The sequence below is a fragment of the Passer domesticus genome, chromosome 7 (assembly GCF_036417665.1).
Source record: "Passer domesticus isolate bPasDom1 chromosome 7, bPasDom1.hap1, whole genome shotgun sequence".
NCBI classification, from domain to species: Eukaryota; Metazoa; Chordata; class Aves; order Passeriformes; family Passeridae; genus Passer; species Passer domesticus.
In genome coordinates, this window is record NC_087480.1 from 55,084,020 (window position 1) to 55,105,102 (window position 21,083).

General features: G+C 39.8%; 1 protein-coding gene across 3 annotated transcripts in view; it reads right to left on the bottom strand.

Moving 5' to 3' along the window:
- Window positions 1-20,582, bottom strand: part of SPATA6 (spermatogenesis associated 6) — a 42,823-nt gene extending 22,241 nt beyond the window's left edge. For 2 of the 3 annotated variants that reach the window (XM_064428803.1, XM_064428805.1), the window contains exons 1-10: window positions 19,602-19,759; window positions 14,919-15,056; window positions 13,516-13,564; window positions 12,732-12,773; window positions 11,269-11,393; window positions 6,973-7,053; window positions 4,866-5,144; window positions 3,177-3,264; window positions 1,515-1,555; window positions 265-434 (exon numbers count right to left, since the gene is read on the bottom strand). In XM_064428803.1, coding sequence (XP_064284873.1) covers window positions 265-434; window positions 1,515-1,555; window positions 3,177-3,264; window positions 4,866-5,144; window positions 6,973-7,053; window positions 11,269-11,393; window positions 12,732-12,773; window positions 13,516-13,564; window positions 14,919-15,056; window positions 19,602-19,649 — 1,061 coding nt within the window. In that variant the 5' untranslated portion in view covers window positions 19,650-19,759. Of the gene's footprint in view, window positions 1-264; window positions 435-1,514; window positions 1,556-3,176; window positions 3,265-4,865; window positions 5,145-6,972; window positions 7,054-11,268; window positions 11,394-12,731; window positions 12,774-13,515; window positions 13,565-14,918; window positions 15,057-19,601; window positions 19,760-20,311 lie in introns of those variants that run through there. The other variant, XM_064428804.1, reaches the window with a different exon arrangement.
- Window positions 20,583-21,083: the final 501 nt, after the last annotated feature.

Below are 21,083 nucleotides of genomic sequence, written 5' to 3' on the forward strand. Positions count from 1 at the left end.
GATGGACATTGGCACCCTGAAATCCAGGGTGTCACCATTTCAGAGATTTTCACTGCCATGTTACTAGGATTGTAATCATCAGGCAGAGGTGATGGCAAACACAGCAAAAGGAAAAGTCAAACAACAACATAGCTGTTGCAGGAAGATTTTTCAGTCTCTTCAGCCCTCACACCTCCAAACATGCAAACTACAGTCATGTAGGCATTGCTATCATCAGCTCATATTCCTAATTCCAGAATGTCATGAACCAAACCAGGGCATTACCTTTCCCTCAGAGAAGATCGACTCAGCACAGAACTCAGAGAGTCCCGAATTGCTGGAGTTGCTGAATGCTCCAAAGCAGCAGAATGGGACTCTCTGTTGGATGGATCTGGGCTCACATCCTTCTTGCAAACAGCAAAACTGTCCAAGCCTTTTCCACTGGTAGATTTTGCCTGAAAAATACCCCACCAAACTAAAATTTATTACAAACATCAAGACGTACAATTTTCATGTTTTTATTTCTCAACCTGAAAGTTAAAGATCGTATATTCATTCAGGAGTATCTGTCTGCTGGGGAAAGAACAAGGACACTCATTCCATACAAAAGTCCATGGTCTGAAGTAAATCAACAAGTCTCAGAGGAATCTGTTGGTAACTAACACACCATCTTATGTGAAACTCTACTGCAACAGCGTTTTTATCAAGTTTTCTGAGTGCACAACTTGAAGGCTTCCCAGGAATCTCACAGATTCAGAATAATGCCTGAGAGTCTAAACAACCCATGGAAGAATCCAGAGGCAGCACAATACATTAGATTCACATGATACACAGAATTACAGCCCTTGGTAATGAAAGTTTTGAGCCTGACATAAGTGTGCTTAACATATATATCGAGGTTTATCCTCATAGTTGCCTTTCTTTTCTTCTCCCTATTATCATCAGTTTTCCCAGCCATCAGAAAATCTAGGATGGCAGACATAAATGCCTAAAACCACAATTTTTACAGTACTTCAGGAACACAGGCAAAAAACAACTAAATGAGGACATAATGAATAAAGCCTCCCAAACCCAAAACGACGCTGACATTAATATTTGGATTCTTTTAATACAGAAAGAAGCCAAAATCTGAAAAAGAAAGGATGTGAAATAACACAACAGTGTTTCCCAGTAGTACTAGTGCCATCTTTCACACATGGAAACAATGCTCCAGGATAACTGGTAAGGCAAATGCAAAGGGCCTTTAAAGGCTCCTCTATGGCCTTGCTGCAAGCCTTAATGCCAAGGAAAAGCAAATTCTGTACGTGAGGGCTTCTTTATCTTTGAAGAGTGCTAAGTTTCCTTCTACTGTTTGGAAACAATCTGTCAGCAGGCCTTAACTAGGCTAGATAAGATTTAAAATGTCCTTTTTGTTGCTTCTAATATTACAGTAGATAAAGTTTCAAACTACTTATACAAGACAACCCAAGAATGACTGGGAATTTCAGAGCTTCCCAAAAAACAGTGTATAAGCAAAACCACTTGCAAGTACTCACTTCAGTTTTCTTGGGTCTGTAGCTGTTGAGAGGAGAAGGATCTGGAGAAGGAAAAAAGGAACATGACAGAAGAAATCAAAAATACATTTGCATTTCCTAAATTCTATGAAATCTTTTATAAAGCATCCTGTCAGTCCTCACAAACAAAACTAAAGCATTTTCTTTGTCTCCTCAGTATATTTCAGGAAATCACCTTCTTTAGCTGAAAACCATGACTTCCCATTAAATGGAATACAATGTTTGCAGTAATGAATCAGTGTAGGCACCATCTTCTGCACAGACAGATGTGGCACATTTTGTTTCAGTATTTGTTGCTTAAATCAGTATCAAAACAAGCTCTACCACTCCCAAAAATTTCCATGTACATTGCTCTGCCTTACTAACCATCTCTGAGCAAGTTTCCCTGTGAGTATCTCTCTCTTCTATCACCTCTGCATTCCTTCCTTCACTACTGACTCACAGAGACAAATACAAAGCCCAGAGAAACATACAGAGAAACTCTCAGGCCCATCCTGGGTCAGGATTTTTCACCAGTGTCAATATGCACCTCATCCCTGAGAGGCTGACATTAAATCTTCCTTCTCGATCTGTTCTACCAGTTTGTACTGAACAACCCTCACACTGTGACCCAGGAAAAGCAAAAAGGGACTAAACTGTACTGTCTGCATTAAGATTTCTAATCCTAAGGATCTGTTCTTCTCAGAAGTTACAGTTAAGCCTCAAGACACAGAGAGGTGACCACAGAATCTTCTGGATTAATAGTGAGGTAGATTCTGGTCTCCTAAATACTGGCCAGAAACCACCAGCTCATTTTGTAAGTGTGCAATGGTATCAGATGATCTGGTCTGTTCCATTACCCAGCCATCACAAACTGGCAAATCTGTTCCCAAAGGGGATGTGAAACCTTTAAAATCCAGCACCCAGTGCAATGACAAAGAACAAATGTAAAATAACACGTTCATAATGATTTGCTGTGTAACAAATTATAATTAGTGAGGAAATGAAATAAAAATGAGGCAGAGCTCACATAAACAAATACTGATGAGACTCATTAAAATCCTCATATTGTAAGACATGCAATAAAATCAAGTTTTAGGGTGCTTTCTTAAATTTCTGGTCCCACACTTTTTATTAAACTCTCACTTACTGATACCAAAGGATGCTGAAGCAGATACTGGAGCACATCCTGGATGCTCATTAATAATGGTAAGTCACTGATCCACTACTCACAAATACTGCTGAAAAAAAATTTACTCATTTTTGAAGGAACAGAGCCCCTGAACTTCAAAATAATCAATACCCCAAGCCTGATCAACACACCCACAAACCATAGTGAAGATTTTCTCCACCATCCAACTCAACAAAAAAGCGAGTGAAACAGAGCACTCATCTGAGCTTTGGAATTCTCTCCTATTTTCAAATCATGTAGAACTATGTTCCAAGCTTCATGAGGTAAGGAACTATTCAAGGGCACCCTTTGAAGGAGTAATTTATTCAGTATTCTTCCTTTTCCTAGGAAGAACTAACAGCTTTTACTCCATCACAGAGTGACATTTGCATCATAAATAAAAGAAAACTCAAATAATAATAAAAAGCCCCAAATAAAACTGCTTCCTGAAGAAATCAAAAGCAGTTATGAGACATATAGCAGAAAATACTGACCATGGGGTGCCTTGGGCCAGGCTTCTGCTGTGCTTTCTCGCTGGGAACACCAGGAATGAAGTTTAGCACCAGGACTTGGTTGTCCAACCTGAAGCAAAAATACTGTTAAAATACTCAGTGTCAGATGTATCAATCCCTGGTTTTTCTGGTTTTGTTAGTAAGTCCACAACTGGTATTTTCTACAATATTTTACTTTATTTAAATACTATTTCAGACTATTTTCATAGCACTTGGCTTGTGTGTATTATTAGCAACACTGTGCATAAACAGAAACAGTGCTAGAAAGGTCTAGAAAACTCTGAATATCCTATTGTTCAAAGAAAGGGAAAATACAGATTGTTTCTCCTTAATCTGTAATGTCTGCAGTCTTTTTAAACAATTCCTGGTATCTCATATTTATTCTAAACAGCTCAGATCTCACCAAGAGAGATCTGAATCTCTTCCTAATTAAAAAGTTACATTTAATATAATCCAATTTTGATCTTCATAACACAAAATCTCCAGGCCAAAAGAGTTCTCAGCAGCAAAGATGCCCTAAAAGGAGAATTATCAATCTAGAAAGGCCATGACAGTCAGGACATGCTGAATTAAGAGACAAGCTTTCTCCTTTTTTTTTTACAAACATAACCAAGCATTGAAAATCAATAAACAGTGTTAATGATAGTATAATTAAACTGTGGACTTCACCTATAGATCCAAAACCAGAAGAATTAAATAAAAGGAGTTAAAAGAAAAATATTTGAGAGAAACAGTAGATTGATGAATGATTAATGATTTATTCAGATAATTTTTAATTTCTAAAAGGTAGTTATATGTAGAATAAAACTTGGGAAAGAATTCTAAACTTTGACAATACATTTTTAATTAATTAGCACCGATACTAGTAAAAAGATAAGGTAGAAGCAAACTATTTTACCACTTGATTATCTAACTGGTTGTGGTAAGTGCCCAGGACTGCAGAGAAATCATAATGCCACAGCACAGAGTATAACAATCCCATTTCTACCTCTACAAATTCAAAGTGATTTTCCAAAAACAGAGAATTGTTGCAATAAGAAGAACAATTAAGAGGGGAAAAAAAAGAGTATATGATCCTCCAAGTGACTGGGAAATGTAGCCTCTTCATTTTAAAAGAGCTACACACAATTTCTTTAAATAAGTACCTAATTTCAGGACAATTTTTCATGTATGGCAAAATGTCCTTATGTTATGAACTCGAAGTCAAAGTGTTTGAGATGTAGCTCTGAGCAAAGGAAGTGTTCCAAAGATCACAGGATGCCAACATAAAAAAAAGTTGAAAGAGAGGAAGTGTAAGTGTTCATAATGTGACTAGACACTCTTTCTTTAAAGTCTTATTCAGGAATTGTTAATACTAATATCAATTACTTCCAAGCTGAATTTATACACCTATTATCCTGTCTAGTGTGCTGGAAGAAAAGAAATGGGGCCTCAGAGAATTTAACCAAGATATTCATGAAAGAATTTGATCTTTGTCTGTTAGTAAAGCGGATAAAAGAAATTTTATTTTAGTTAATTTTACATTTAAATCACTCTGTGACAGTCTGTTAAGGAGAGGAAAAAAATTATTCATCTAAACTAAGAACTGAATGAATTTTTGGAGCGCTGTTTAGTGAAAGAACAACATTTGAACCGAGATTAAGCTGGGAACACCTTGGAGCGAATACAAACCCGTCTGATGACAAAGGGAGGTTTGTCAGTGTCTCTCCTGAACTCGTGAGGGCCCAGGTTGAGGTGGGCCAGTCTCTGCCTGGCCTCCTCCGACAGCTCGCACATGCGGCGTTTGGTGTACGGGGACGGCGAGCGCGACTTGGAGGCGATGGTGGGCTGCTCGTAGCTCCTCACCACCAAGCTCTGTCTGCCCTTCTCTGCTGAAGGAGGGCTTTTCTTTGACACCCTTGAGGGCATTCTTCCATTCAGGGTTGGATGATACACGCAGTTCTGATCAGTCTGAAGTGAAGAAGAGAAATGATCTGATTTGACAGTGTAGGATAAAGATTGCTCAACATAATACAAAAAAGGAAGGAAAAATTTTACTAGAAAGAGATGCTGTGGCAGCTGAAGTTCCCCTCACAAAACTAGAATCAAACAGCAATTTAAAAAACAACATGTTTACCATTTTCTCCGAAACCAAAAGAAGGTTAAACATTTAGTACTGCATGCTAGATGTTAAGTGTCTAACACTTACTCAATTAGCTTTCTCACAGAGTTAGTGGAGATTCTAAAAATTAAATTGAATTTTGTCACAAGTTCCTTTAATACAAAGTTTACCCGAATTAGCCATACACAGATTTGAGGCATATTTTCATCTGTTTAAGCTTTTATTTTAAAATTCTTAACCTTTAAAGTACAAGACAAATTAAAATAGGAGCTTTTTTAATAGTTTAAATTATATGCATTTAGATTTGTCTAAAGCTCCAGAAGAAGTGCAACTACATTCTCTAAAATTTGTATTTTCTTGGATTATGGTGAATTTATTAGTTCCCTTAAGTGTAAAGAACTAATAAAAGAAGAAAAAAATGATAATAAAAGGAGAAAAATAATACTCTTTCTGTTAGAAATTCTTTTTCAAGCTGGAGTTAGTTGATGTTAGCCCTAAATCTGAATGTTACATGGACTGCTTTGGTTCAGATGAACCCAGAAATAAAATGTCCAGTTTGCCTTCAAGCCTTTCCCCCTACAGCCAGCCAGTGAGGCTGAGGCTGTGTGTTTGTTGTGTATTGACAGAATCTGAACTCACTGGTGCAGCTGATAGTGAGACACAGAAAGGACCTGGCCCACACAAAGCCAGACCTAATTCTCTAAGACTAAGCTCAGCTGCACCAGAAGCAGGTGATGCTGCTCCTGGCTCACACCAGTTGTGAAACTGGACCTTCAGTGCAACACAAGCAAATCTGAGCTGCCATTCACAGATACTTTTAGGAACAGTTTAAATTTTAAATCAAATTGCCTTATTCAAGTCACCTTCACTGAAGCCACTTTTCTGACAATGACAATTTTCACTGATTTTTAATTCTTTTTCGGTCTCGATACATTTCATTTGCTAAATTTGGAAGAAAGTTCTCATTGAAGTCATCAGCAATGTCACCAACAGGTCAAAGTTACCTAAATGTCTTTGCACACAAGCCTTCCTGACAACCATTCCCTTTCAGTGATGCTGCACCATTTTTCAATATTACAGCAAAAAAGGGAGGTTGTAAGAGTAACTACATGACAGCTTGCACCAGAAATCCAAACCAAAATTCCAATCTGTGAGACCAGAGAAGAGTGCTACTTCACCTTTAACTTTACTTGATGCAAAAGCAGCATTTCCAGATTAATATAGGTGATGGCCTTTTCAACAAAAATCTGCATTTCCATTACTGTCAATGATACAGTTATGGAAAACAATTAAATTAATTGGTCTGGTTTAATAATGTACCTTCTCTAACTTCACCTAGTTTTTACTGTCCTTAATTTTAAGTGTCAGTAACAAATGGTGAGAAGGCATCTTCCCATGCACAAATGCACCAGGGTCTGACACTTCAGCTGATCACAGAACACAGCAGCCGATAATTGTTTCAGATTCAAGGAACTCTCAGCATCTACTGTCATGCACCAAACCCACTCTTTACTCATACTTGATTAAAAATTTAATCAAGTTGTCAAGCACCCATGATACCTGCTTTAACCACAACAAAAGAATGAGGAAAGTTTGAAGTGAGCAGCACATGCAAAAATTGGAAGCGAGGCTATCAATATTAAATCTAGAAATTGCAAACAATTAAATTGTGCTAACCTGTATGTGACTCCTTCCTAAGACTAACAGACTGTCTGAAATAAGGCAGGTTGTAGAAAATCTCAATTTTGGTGCAATTCCCTAGAAGAGAGACAATAATTGCACATCAAGCTTCAACTCAAGATAAAGGGTATCAAAGAGGTAAATGTCACCTAATGTAACAAACCATTCCTAATTTTCAGCCATTTCCTTTGTTAATTTCAGCCTTTAATAAAGATAATTAGAAAAGACAGAACAGCAATGGTAAATGTCAAGATGCTAACATTTGCATTTCTGACAATTCAATTACAGATGATTACACTGCTTTTGTACAACAATTAAGGTCTGACTTTTATTTTAATACATTTTTTTGTCAAAAGCACTTTTAAAGATTTTTCATGCCATGCTATATGGCATCAATAAAAATTTCAGTCATGCTCTAGAAGTTTCATTAATGCTAACTTTGTAAACTTGTTTGAGAACAGTCTCAAGTTGTGCCATCTCATTTGTAAAAACATTTTGCTTAATCAGTCAATCACACTGCAAATAACTATTCCTTTTTAACAGTATGACTAAGAATACCCTTCATTCTGTAATCTTTGGAGTAGTCTGATTTCTGTTGATCCCTCCCTTATTCTGTAACCATGTCCCACCCCTTCACAATCCCCTCCTGCCCATGGGGCAGCCCTAATTTGTCCCACTTGGAATCAGTGGGGTCCCACGGGGCCTCCTGGTGAAGCACAGCACACACAGCAATGGCCAGCAGCTCCCTCCATTTCTACTTGACTAGCAGCTTCTGTTCCACTCACCTTTTACTGCAGCCATGGCTAGGAACACAACACCTCAGAAAACTATTGCCCTTCTATTCACTGAGCATCTGGTCAATGCATTCAGAATTTACTGGGTGTAAAGGACAGGGATTACAACACACAAGCATTATTTCCCAAACAGCAGAATTAAAAAAGGCATAAAAGAACTAAATGCCACATATGCTACAAAAAAGTGGCAATCATCTATGTGCATCCTATACAGCTCTGCAGAATCCAAGAGCGAATCAAGTGCCCCCAGAAATTTCTACCCCCTCTTCTTTCAACACGGACAGAATTTGCTGCCTGGGACATCTCAGTGCACAGGCATTTGTGCACATGAACACACAAAATCACTGAGACATGAAAAGGAGCTGGGTCTGTTTGTGACTCTGTCCCACATGCATAAGAATTAGCAGGAACTTCATGAGTGAAGTCTATTGATTAACCAAACTATTCTCTACCACCTGCCTAAACACTGATTTCCCATTAGGGAACATGATCTGGCCCCAGGATAGATTATGGAAATCAAATGACAAAAATGCCAAGAAAGCTCAGTCACAGCAATTAACAGAGTCCAGGATTCAATCAAGTCAAGTTATGGCACATAAAAGAGGTTTTAAGCCTGATCATCTTTAATCAACTCATTTTTATTACTAATGAATTGTCAAGTGCTATCAACAATTTAAAAAAGGACACATCAGAATTAGTAAGTCTACTACAAAATGCAACAATAGAGCACCTACTGCTCTTACTGAGACTGGAAATGATTACAGAATTGTTAAGTGTTCATCCCTAAAAAATGACACAAACTATGATTTCTTCAGAGAAATAGTCTGTGGAGAGGGAATATGGGAGGGCATTTGAATGCACAGGCATGGATATGTGAAAAGCAACTCACATGCCAAAGCCATCAGAGGATCTGCTCTATTTTCTTCAGTTCCCAAATCAGGGATTTCTGTAGGATATTCAACACAGAATTATGTAAAGACCATCACATAGCCCCAAACACATCTGTAAATGAAAATCCAGATGGAAAGTTTTTGGGATGTCTTCTTCTGCTTCTGGCTTAGTGGTGTCTGCATCCCTGAGCATCTCTGCACCAATCATTAAACAGAAGGGACATAACACCAATTTGATCACAGAAAAAGTATAAAAGTGGTTCAGATTTAGAAGAATACAAGTCTAATATGTGCTTTTGACTGTAAGGAACACAAGTACAACTCTAGCTTAAAAAAGTATATAGGAATATAACAGCAGGCCTCACACTGGCCTGTTAACAGAAGATAGCATAGCTAAAAATGAACTGTTTTAAGTAATGTGACAAACACTGCATGAAGGTGGGGAATAGAGATAAGAACATCTGTAAGAAATCACTACCACAGTCCAGGCATAAACATATTCTGAAAGGTGAAGGTTGCAGAGAAATACAGAAGAGCCAGCAAGAGCTTCAGCTGGGCAACACTGGACCAGGAGAGATAACTTGAGGCCTGTCTTGCATGCACACTGAGTTTGTAAACCTTGTAAGACATTTAGCCAGGGACATTATCAGCCAAGTGCCAGATTTCTGGAGGAGTTTTGATCCTCTCAACTTGGGATTCCTTCCAACTGGCAGATTAGCAGTGTTAATCAGACACCGCTTGTCACTGCCTATCTGAACTCCACAACCGTAACCTTACTGTTGCTACCTTTTTTTTTTTAATAAAAGACAAATTTATTGGGAATCAAAGTGTCACTGAAGCACAGCTGCCATTCAAAAGTACTCAACATCTCAGCTGGCTATAAATAACTTTTTATGTGGGAAGAACATGGCTTCAGTAGCATAAGAATAATGTGAGGGTTCTCATGACCTTGTTTAACACTTCCTTTTGCTTAGCATTCACATCCAGCGCTTCGTGCTGACAGACTTAGCAAGAGACACTTGCCAGCACAGCTCAGGGAACACTGGGAGAGGGAGGCACTTGAGACTGCATTTCTACTGGAGGTAAAAATCCTTTCATAGTTATTCCATTTGGCAAGCGAGGAGAGGAACAAGAAGCTCTTTTTGGGAACCCCCCTCCAATGCCATCAAACCCAGCTTCTGCATTATTCCTGGAAAGGGGGTCACTATGCCAAAATCGTCTCTTAAACTGTACTTTCAAGCTATGGAGATGGAATGGAGCAACAAAGGCTTCTGCAGTCCCTGTTCCAGGGCAGAGATGGATTTTGTTATGCTGCTCCCAAGGACATGAAGTATGCCTGTGTCTTACAGCAGCCAACTTTTTAAAGCTACTACAGCATCATCATTCATCACCTACACATCCAAATTACTCTGACCACGTCTTCTCACAGCTCACAAATTATGGCACCTTCTCTTTATTAGAAAATACATAATTTTTGTTTCAAATAACTCAGTTTGACAAAACCCATCAAACTTGTCTAGCAGCTCTGTTTGTATGATGACTCCCTATATTCTGTTCACAAAAATTCTAAAAACATTTAGCTAATATCACTTCATTTGTTCCTACCTCCCTATTCTTTCTCAACACCAGAAAGGCACCTATTCTGTGAGAAGCATGAAAGCAAAACAGTCCCACCCCATCTCTTGAGCCACAGCACCATGCTTGGGATGAGCCACATCAAAGAGATACTACAGCCAAAAAATAATGGTTGTTTTTGCAGGGACAGTTTAAGCTACTGCAGAATCAGACATTTTGTAGCACAAAATCACAACCTTAATTCATTCAAATGTAACACAGCATTAGACACTAAATTAGCACTTCTAATTGCAAGTGTCTGGGCAGTTTCCAGGTTGCCCTTTCTGGGGAAAGACTACACCAGCTAAAAGATAACAATGAACTTTAATCAGCATTTTCCTCCTCCCATGTGCTTTTAGTCCAACCACAACGGACAGGGTAATTGAGTTCTTATCCAAATGTCCTGCCAACCCACCAGTAAAACTCCACAAAAACCTCAAAACACATCATCACCATCCTCCTTACGGTGCTTTCCTGGGTTATTCTGCTGAAAATTAAGATTCAACAGTCAAACTCGATGAAAGGGCAATGTGAAATGAATTAATTTTCATTTAACATGTACTTGAGCCCTTATCTCCAGAAAATTAGCATTAATTCATTGCACTCATTCTGCCAATTAGCTATTGTTCCAAAATGCTATGGAGAAGGACCAAGGAGGAGGGTTACATGGCTTCTGTTGAGAACCATGAAGTCAATATGACATCTCCTGCATCCCTTCAGCCACCAGCTGCATCACAGATTAAACTGAATGGAGACATGTCATGGTGCCACACTGCAAACCAAGTGGAAACTAACTTTTCCACATTAAATAAATTTCTTGAAGCATTTTGAAAAAAGATTATACTTTCCCCGAAGTTCAACTGTGGATTTGTACATTGAACACCTTAAAATGGCAAAATCTGTCAGAAGTAATCGCTTTTCATTTGAAGCAGTTCAAGGGGTTTCTTCAGTGAAGCAGACTGTGTCATAAATACAATCCACAGACATTCACTCACTGTGAAAGACGGGCACCTCTTCATTAAAACCTCACGCTGCAAACCACGGTGCCCATGGGTAAGCTTAGGGTCAGGGAACAGGAAATCTCTTGTATTTTCTTCATATGTAGCTAGAACTTTTCCCACTAAAAAGAAAATACATACTTTAATTGGAAAATAGACAAAGCCATACAGCACAGACACCACACACAGAGCCATGTTGAAACCAGGATAAATTTTGCTCTTTACAAATTAACAGCATGGCTCTAAAACTCCTACAGCACTAGGAAATAACCTCATCAAGTTAAATCAGCAGCAAAAATGTGCAGAATCTACTATGAAACCATGTTTCAATGTTACTGGGAAAAAAATTAAAGAAGATTGTGTTAACTCTTCTATAACAGGCACATGAAAGGTTTTCCTTGGGTAACTTTTCAGTACTTCTTTCTTTCCCTTCCATGCCACAGAAAAAAAACAAGTGATGGTATCCAATCCCTTATGACAAGCTACCATTCCATACTACAGAACAGTAATAGCAGAAGTAAAAAGAAACACAAGCACCAGCAAATTAATTATTTTAAGATTTTATCAACACCCTGGCTTGCTACTTCTGAAAAAAAATGCTTTTCTTTAGAGGTAAACCCTTGAATGTATACTGTGAAGAAATGGAACTTGTGCTATTGCAGCCATCTTGCTAGCTTATGTTGGGCTGTATCACACCCATGTCTGAGCCCTGAAAATAAATTTTTATGCAAGATCCGTTACATTCCCACAAAGAAAAAAAATCCCCATTCAATACATTTCTTCAAGTAAACAGCCTGGTAAGTCACCTGAGAGAAGCAGTAGTTTTCTTGAAAGTACTAAGGACAAGTGACAGAGAGTGCTTTTAATACCACAGTTTCCAAATGAGTCCTCTTTAAAACTTGACTTTATTTCCAATAAAATGCAGATTTACATTATTCATGGGAACACTTGAATTTCATTAAAATAGATTTTTATAATCACACAAACCAATAACAGAAGTATGACAAATCGCTATTTATTATCTTCACACATCCCAAGAGACCTGTAATACTTATAGTGAGGATAAGAGTTTTCCCAGTGGTCACCATTAAAATGGAAAGAAAAAAAGTGTCACTCTGAGAACAAGATTATGCACTCTGAAATTTCACAGACAGCCTCTCTAGATGTGAATTGTGATTCAGTTAATAATTATGCACTGGATGATTTCAGTTTATTTTCCATTTTTAAAATATTATCACTTTCCTAAGCCTGAGTATGATACATTTAAATATTCAGTTATTATTCTCTTTCAAGAATGAGATCCTCTTGATCTATTAACATTTTCTATTCAGAGGACTATTTGTTGAAGAGCTTTCTGTGTTGTTTGTGTGTTGAAAAAAGTGATTGTGCTGTAATGGGCAATGTTCTCCTGGAAATTCACCTATTAAACTGCATAATTTATGAAAAGACAGATACAATACCTGGAGGAGCAAGCTGTATTAGTTCAAGTACTGCTGTGTCAACTAGGAGGGAAAAAAGTTTTTTCATGAGTTAAAAAAACCTCTAAAATGAAAATTCCCATAGTCAAAGCCCAAGTAAAAGGAATCACTGATTTAAGCTTCACAGCACTGTACATTGCTGCACTATTTCCACCACACCAATAATAAGACAAAATTAAGTAAAGCTTGCATAAATATCATAGATGAACACAATGGCATTAGCAGGGTACAAATGACAACACTAAGTCTGACTTAAAACTTTTAAGTTCTATCTGCTGCCAAGTTTTTCCTCTTTTAAAGAAGATTATGCAAGCTTTGCCCCCTTTACAGATAACTCCCATGTGAGGGTGCATATTCCTGCAGTTTGAGTTCAGGGCAGTGTTTTCTCACCATCACAATTCATTATACACATGTAGCAAGACATAATCTTCTTAAAAATGAAAGAATAACTTTACAAAAATTGGAGGTTTATCCTTCTATAATTTGAAAATTAATCAAATAAATGACCATATAAAGGAACCCACTACCAGATAACCAGCTGGACTTTCAATCACTTAGGACTTTTTACCCTTTTCCTGTTCCAAAGCATGTAACATACATTTCTAGAGGCATTTTGTTAGATAATAGTGGTTACCCACTAGTTTTTCAGAGAACAGGCTCCTGACAGAAAAACTATCACACACTTTAAACCTCCAAAACATCTTTAGAGCTCATATATGTATGGCATTAATGGCTATAACATAGTATACAAAAACCCAGAACTTACACTCCAGCAACTTCACAAGGTCTCCAGGATCAACTATATTAGCAAATTCCTGAAAAAGAAATAATAACAACAACAACAACAACAACAACAACAGCAATAATAATAATAATAATAATAATGACACAATCAAAGTAATCAGATGGACCTCTTGGGAAAGTGAAGGGAAAAAACCCAAATATCAATGCTCTGCCTTGCCAAAATGGTTGTCAAGTGGTATCCCCACTGGAATAAGAATGAATACTAAAATTATCATTTGGAACATGATCAAATTCATTGAAAGCCAGCAGTTCTTGTTATATATTTTCCATCCATACAGAGTTCCTTCTCTTTATGTAAATAACAAAAAAATAATTTATTGTGAAGTGTTGAAGATGTAAAGGTAAGCACTGTGGAAGACAATTTCAAGAGAGAAACATAATTTGCTGCATGTACTACAATTCTGATAGGTCAATGTTCTCTAATTTATTAGTAATGCTTTAAGCTTCATTTTCACAGAGGTGACTTTTCAGTCTCCTGTTCAGGCTTTTTGTAAATCTGAATGCTGTGTGAATAGATAGCAAGGAATAGGGGAGGATGTTGCACTGGATGGAGGTCCCCTACATTACAATAAAAACAGCATTCAGTTCATTTCCCTTAAGAAGTATGTTTGCCTTTAAAGAATGACAATCTTTTTTACTCTTCATAGGTAGTGAAATTATCACTGTTTGTTTCTCATCCCCTTCGCCAGAGCATCACTCTGAGCAAGTTTACTCAGCCTGGTTTTCAAAGTGCTGGGGAATGCTTAAAGGAAAAGAACTGGAAAGGGCAAAGTATTATTATTCATAGGTAGTGAAGAAGCCAGATCATATCTGTAAGATACTGTGTTTCATTATCCCTGTGGTACTAATAATGAAGCTAGTAGGGACTCAGAATATGTGATAAACAACTATAAATTACAGGGCCAGAGTACCAATCTGGGAATTCTGGTGACAAACCATGAAAAAAGTATCTCAAAGGGAGTAAGATGTCACCAAAAAGGCTTCAGCTGCTATTTTATCTTTCTACTAAATTAAGTTGCCTCTCCTATATTGTACAGCCTCTGTTCTTCACCTTGCCATAATTTTTAGAACAAAAACATTCAGTCCCTTTCAAGCCAGGAAAACAGACACTGAGGATGGACAGTTCACAAAAGAATCAACAAACACCTAAAAAGTCTCATCATACATTAGAATCATCAGTACACACAATTCTTGAGTCCCCATGTGGATAATACAGGCACCCCTCCTCTGTGCTAAAGAGAAGCAGGAGACAAAATAGTGCTCCATTCTCAGTGTGATTATTTGTGCTCATGGGTTTTGCAGACAATTTTTGTGGAATTTGTGATGGGGTTTATTTGGGTTGTATCAGCCCTTGACATATCTTACCTTTTCAAATACTAGTTTTTCTTGAAATAAGAGTGGGAACACTGCAGGGACACATTCAGTTTTGTGGTACTGCCCAAGTACAAAGACACTGAGATAAAGTTCTTGTTTGTCTTTCAGCTGCACTCCAGGACAAGTTATCTGTAGGAGTAACACACTCATTAAACAAACTGAACTTTAGCTAGTCAAGCAATGGCTGTTTTCAAGATAAAAATGAAACAGTCAGGACTGAAATGGTTGATTTGTGAAAGTCAGGATGTAACAGACTAGAGCAAAAAAAATCTTCTCTAAAGCAATTATATTTGTACAGACTGGTCAGGAAAAAAAGTCACCATTTTAAAACAATCAGGACCAAATTCTTCATTCTTAAATAAACACACTCCATTATCTTCAACCAAAATTGAAACCCAAGGCCAGGTTAATACAGCCAAAGGTATGCTCTGCCTGTGTAAGGCACAATCATCGCCTATATGAAGACTCGTGTAAAATGAAGTCTGCATGATGCCAACACACAAAACCCCACCCAAACTTCAGCCTAACTACAGAATGAAACTGGCAAATGTACAGGCTTAGATACCCCTACTCTGTCCAGCCACCAGAAAGGGCAAGTTTATTTGCAAATTTTCTGTCAATGAGAAAAATCGACTGCTGTTCCAGTACTGCCAGACACATTTCTTCCTTTCTCTGGGAAGTCTGGCCATCTTTAAACTCAAAGCAGGGAAGGCTTCTCACTAGGCTGCCACATACTGTCACAAATCTCTCAATTTTCTCTGCATAATTCTGAAATTCTTTAATTAAGAAGTCAGTCTGTTTTTAAAGCTCTGATTAAAAGAATGTGTGCAACTTTTTCCAAAACTATTTGCTATTTTCTCCAAGCCACGTGGATTCATTTTATTTCCCTGACAGAGAATTGAGACCTTTCACTTAAGGTCTCATGCTCATTTTCTATGTCAGTATTAGAAATACTCTTGTTGTCTCTTCTAGCAAAAGGTTTCTGGAGAAAGTGTTCAGACTTTCAATTGTCAGGTAGAAAGACAAAGGAGGAGAGTGATGAAAATTAAAAGAAGTGGTTTGGTTACAGTCTCCTACTCCCAAGTGAACATTTTACTTGAGAAATCCTAACTGGATTTAAAAGAAAACTATATAAACAGCAGGAAAAAAGGTGGAAGAACTAGAAGAAAACAATGTGTGATAGATCACTACAGATAAAGCATAAGGTAAAAAAAGGGTTTCCTCTCGATATAAATGAAGGCTTCAAATCTACAAGAAAAGTGCCAGAATAATGGATAACCCAATTGAAACAGTCTGTCAAGCATTAAACAGCTTGCATGACACTCATGCAGTTGCAAGTGTGAACAGGAGAGAGACAGATTTCATTCATACAAGGAAAGATCCCCAAACTACACATTACATGTCGTATCAGCTTTACTTCTCACTTTTGTCTACGATATTTTTGTAGAATTTACAACCATTTTAAGCTGCAGTTTTGTGGAGAAGGGAGCCAATGTTTGCCTATTTATTGAGATTAAAAGTAAGAGAGCTGAAGATGCAGGAATGGGCGAACCTGCCAACAACAGGTGCCATTTTTTCTGGCTATCCTGTAAAAAGAAAATAAATTCTTACAAATGAGCATGTGGGCCAAGGTAGCACATGTGGAAACTTGTGATTCTACTACCCTGGAGATAAACTGCACAATTCATCACCTGGGCTGGAACACCAAATCTATGTGGCCATGTAACTTTAAAGCAGTTCCAAAAATGAATGACACATGCTTATCTGCAGCTCACGACACCTACTCTGTAACATGCAGAGCTCCATAACACATGGGAGACAAACTGAAGCTCTTGTCTGACTGCAGACTGCTCCAGCAGGATGAGGGATTATTTTAAAGATGGTAAGAGTGTTATCTATGGATCAGCTAAGGAAGAGGGAGATCAGTGCTGCAATTAACTGACCTCACAAGCAACCCCAAGGACCATGAGAAATTTCTAGGACATTTCTAGGAATTTTCTCTGCTGAAAGTTCCCAAGAGGATGGAAAATGTGTACCAGCCCTCAGTCCCCCCACTGCTGGGACATCACATATGGCCATAAAGAAATCAGTGAATTAAGCTCACAGAAAAAGACAGAATTCTACTGATCTTAACCCTCTAGAGCACTTACTACACACAGTCCATGGCAGGATAAACCAAATAAAAAAACTTCTTAGTCTTTAAGTAAGGCCTTCCATTTGAGAAGAGAAATGAAAGAAACTACCAGCAAGACAAACCAAACAGCTGGGGGACTTGGATCAGATAAGATCTTCGAATTTCATTAAGTCAAAGGAAGTAAAACCCATCTGTATCCTAAAGCAAGGAAAAAACAAAGAGGGCAGAACTTCTGACACAACTGGACAGACTTCAAAGAAGGTGGAGAAATATGCAGAGCACTGTAAAAAGGGCAGGAAAATAGATCAGAAATTTGGACAAGATTTTGGTCACAAATAAAGCAAACAGAGAGAGAATTAATGGACATAGCATAAATCAGCCAAGATGTAAAAGCTAACAAATCTATGTCCTAGACACAACTAAATACTTTGCCTTGGTTTTAATAAAATTTAACACAGGAGAAAAACAACAACTCAAAGAATTAAATGATGAAAACTAAAAAATTCAATATGCACTAGGCCTGGACCAAGGAGCCACAGGGAGGCTGAACCATCTTCAGCACATGTTGTGAAAGAATGTAATTTTTCTTAAATGAAATGTGATGAAAACAGGGAAGGTATAATCTGCTCATAAATAACAAACACAAGGACCATGTGAGACCGAAAGAGAGATCTGAAAACTGACAACCCGATTGATCGAAATATTTAAATATTCGAAAATATAGATATAGATGAAAAGATCACTAGAAAAAACCCCATCAGGACACATTCCATAAGAACAGATCAACAAAGCAAAATTCTACATTTCCTGAAAATCCATTTTCTGGATAAAGGCTATCATATAGTATCATGGGGAATTATTGTTTATGATGAAACAGTTAAGAATAGTTAGTAGAGGAGTTAGTATCAAAGATGTTACAAAACTGGCCAAAGGACAGCATCAATAATGTGCAAAAACAAGGAGGTATCAAGCTGAGCTTACCATTAAAAACATTCCTCTCTGCATACTGGGATTCATGTCCTTTAACATTTTAATGACCCTGACTCATATTAAGATACATAGGATGAAAGTTAGACTTTTTTTTCCCTACATCACCTAAGACAAAAGCAGGATCCCATTTGGAATGTGGGATCCAGTTCTGACTCTGACCAATGCAAATTCAAAGTGGAAGAGCAGCTCCCATCCCTAAGATGGTTAGAAGGCTGGGGAGTCCCTCACACAAAATACTACCAAAAATACCACCTTGCTTTAGCTGATGAAGGTCAACTGGAAAATGAAAGAACCGCTGCCTAAAAAATACTTCAAGTGAGCAAACGCCAAGGAAAGAAATACTCCTTAAATGGAAAGCCAGTGTTGACATTTGTGTAAGTTTCTTTCCATTCTTACTTGTAGCCTTGAGAGCAGGGTAAATAACAAATACCCCACACTTGAAAACCTGACCCTGGGGAAACTTGTTCCCTGTCCTCACTCCTGGCGCAGGAATAGCTCACAGCCAGTGGGAACAGAAAAGGAAAGCACACTGCTCTGCTCCAGGAACCAAGCAGGCCTTGGCACTGTGGAGACAAACACCAGCTGCTGAGACAGCACAGCAGCCCCGCCAGGGTGACACCCATGTGTGGAAATCCACAGCTCTGCCTCGAGCAGCCACTCGCGTTTGGGAACAAGGGTAGCTAAGCAACCAGGAATACCTGGGCAATTTCCCAGTGTAGACTTCCTGGATCTGCACTCGAGTTTTGTGGATGGCATCCCCTGTTTTCCTCTCAGCAGCAGGTATTGTTTTATATATGGCAGTGCTTGTTCTGGATTACAGGACCAGGGCATATGAAGCCAATTCCAGGGTAACAGGGCACTGCCTAACACAGCTACCTCTGCAAAGTTTCCGGGAGCATGATACAGCTCCTTGCTGTGTTCCCAGCTTGGAAATAAGCAGAAAACTTTGCAAAGTGCAAAGAGTACAATCCTAACATAATTAAGGTCAAAACTTTCCACTTTGACACCTTCTGACCTCACTCCCTGCCATTCAGAGCTGCCCAGAGCCACATCCACATGGCGGCATTTGCCATGAACAAGTCGCTTTTTCCTGGGACTTGTTTTGGTTTTGGCTTTTTTTTTTTTTTTTCCCTACACCCTACAGCTTCCCAAAAATCAGTGTGTTTCAAAAAACACCTTTTCCACAGGAAAATGAGAACTCTAAAGCGGCACGGCTGCAGCTAACACCAGCGGAAGGGCGGTGGCACGGGGACAAACATCCCGCATAACTTTGCCACAGGAGAACGGGGGCTGCGGAGGGGCACGGCTGCTGCCAGCACCACGGCGGGGGCTGCCGGAGGATGCCCACACACCGGGGCAGGAATGCCAGACGGAGAGCGGCCCCCGCTCGGCAGCAGGGCCCGGAGCAGCCCCCAGCAGCTCGGCTGAGCCGGGGCGGCGGCCGGCCGAGCAGAGCGGGGCGGGAAGCGATGCCGGAAGAGCGAAGCGCGGCTTCTCCTGCCGGCCGCGGCCCGGCTGAGGCGGGCGGGGAGCGCGGCCCGGGCACTCACCGAGCGGAGCTCCAGCTGCAGGACGCAGCACAGCGCTTTCCGCGGCATGGGCGGGCGGGCGGCGGGGCTCGCCGGGTCCGGGCCGCTTGGGCTCGGCCGACGCCGTTGTCACGGTAACCGGGGCGCGTCCGGCCCGCGGCGGCCGCTCCGCCCTCCTCGGGGCCGGCTTCCCCTCCTTCCCCTCCTTCCCCTCCTGCCCGCCCCGCCTCGCCGCCATCGCGCTGTCGTGATGAGGGGCCGTGCTGACCCTGCCCACACGCGTCCCCTGAGCGCCCATGTCTCCTTCTCTTCAGCCCTTCACTGCCCTCACAGAATCAGGTTAGGCTGGAAAAGATCTCCGAGATCGCCGTGTCCAGCCTATGGCAGAACAGCACTCTCAGCTAGACCGTGGCACGTCTCGTTTTCCCTTAAACGCCTCCAAGGACTGTGGCTCCACCAGCGCCTGCCCGTCCCAGTGTTTAATCATCGTTTTCGTGAAAGAAATTCTTCCCAATTTCCAACCTAAACGTCCGCTGGTGCACTTTAAGAGTTCGCCCTGTTGTCCTCTTGCTAATCCTGTCTCTCATCCCACAACCTTCTCTGGTTCTCCCACCCTCACACTTCTGACCTGCGGCTGGCTCGTCCTGGCACTCCCTGCAGGGCTTTGTGGGGTGTACCAAAGGTACCATACATAGTAGATGAAATAGCACCATAAATAGTAAATAAAATACCATAAATAGTAGATAAAATACAATTTCCAGCCTCTGCCTCCTGAAGGTCAGACAGTGCCGGTGATGGAGCACTGGTGTGAAAGCACAAAGTGTCCAGTGTGAGGCCAGGAACCAGACAGGCCACAGGTAAGGACAGGGCTGCTTTGAGGCATCCAGGAGGAACGTGAAGCTCAGGATGTGTCCGATTCCTTCAGCTTCTTGATATATCAGAGTCCTCCAGCTTCTTGGTCCTCCTGCAGAAAGGTGCAGAGAGAGCCTTCTCTTCAGCTGAGGGGTCTCAACCAAGTTTTATACATTTCCAGGCTTAAGTACCTAAAAGGCACTGAATTTCCGTGCTTTTTTTTTTTTTTCTATTCTTGATGCAATTCACCTGCATCATGTTGTAGGCATTTGGGCCCTTTTGACTGGAGTATCCCATGTTAATGCCCTCTGTGGGTGTGACAGTGCACAGGCTATATTCCATTTTTGAAGACTTTTCTGCACGCTCATATCTGAAACAGTCTCTTTATTCCTACCCTCCCACAAACTCAGATTTATTTCCTTATCTTCACCATTTTGGTCGTATCAAGGATATTCCCCAATGTCTCTGCTGCTTAGTTGTTTTCAGAGTATTTGCAATTCCATCCAACACCAAAATAGTCTGATTTCTGTCTTAGCGAGTTATTTCAGCCTCAGACCTTGAGGGGATTTTGGGCTTTAAATATTCTTTCCAAGTTTCCAAATACAGCTGTAGAGAGGACAGAAAATTTTAATTGCTTCCAAAAGGAAGAAG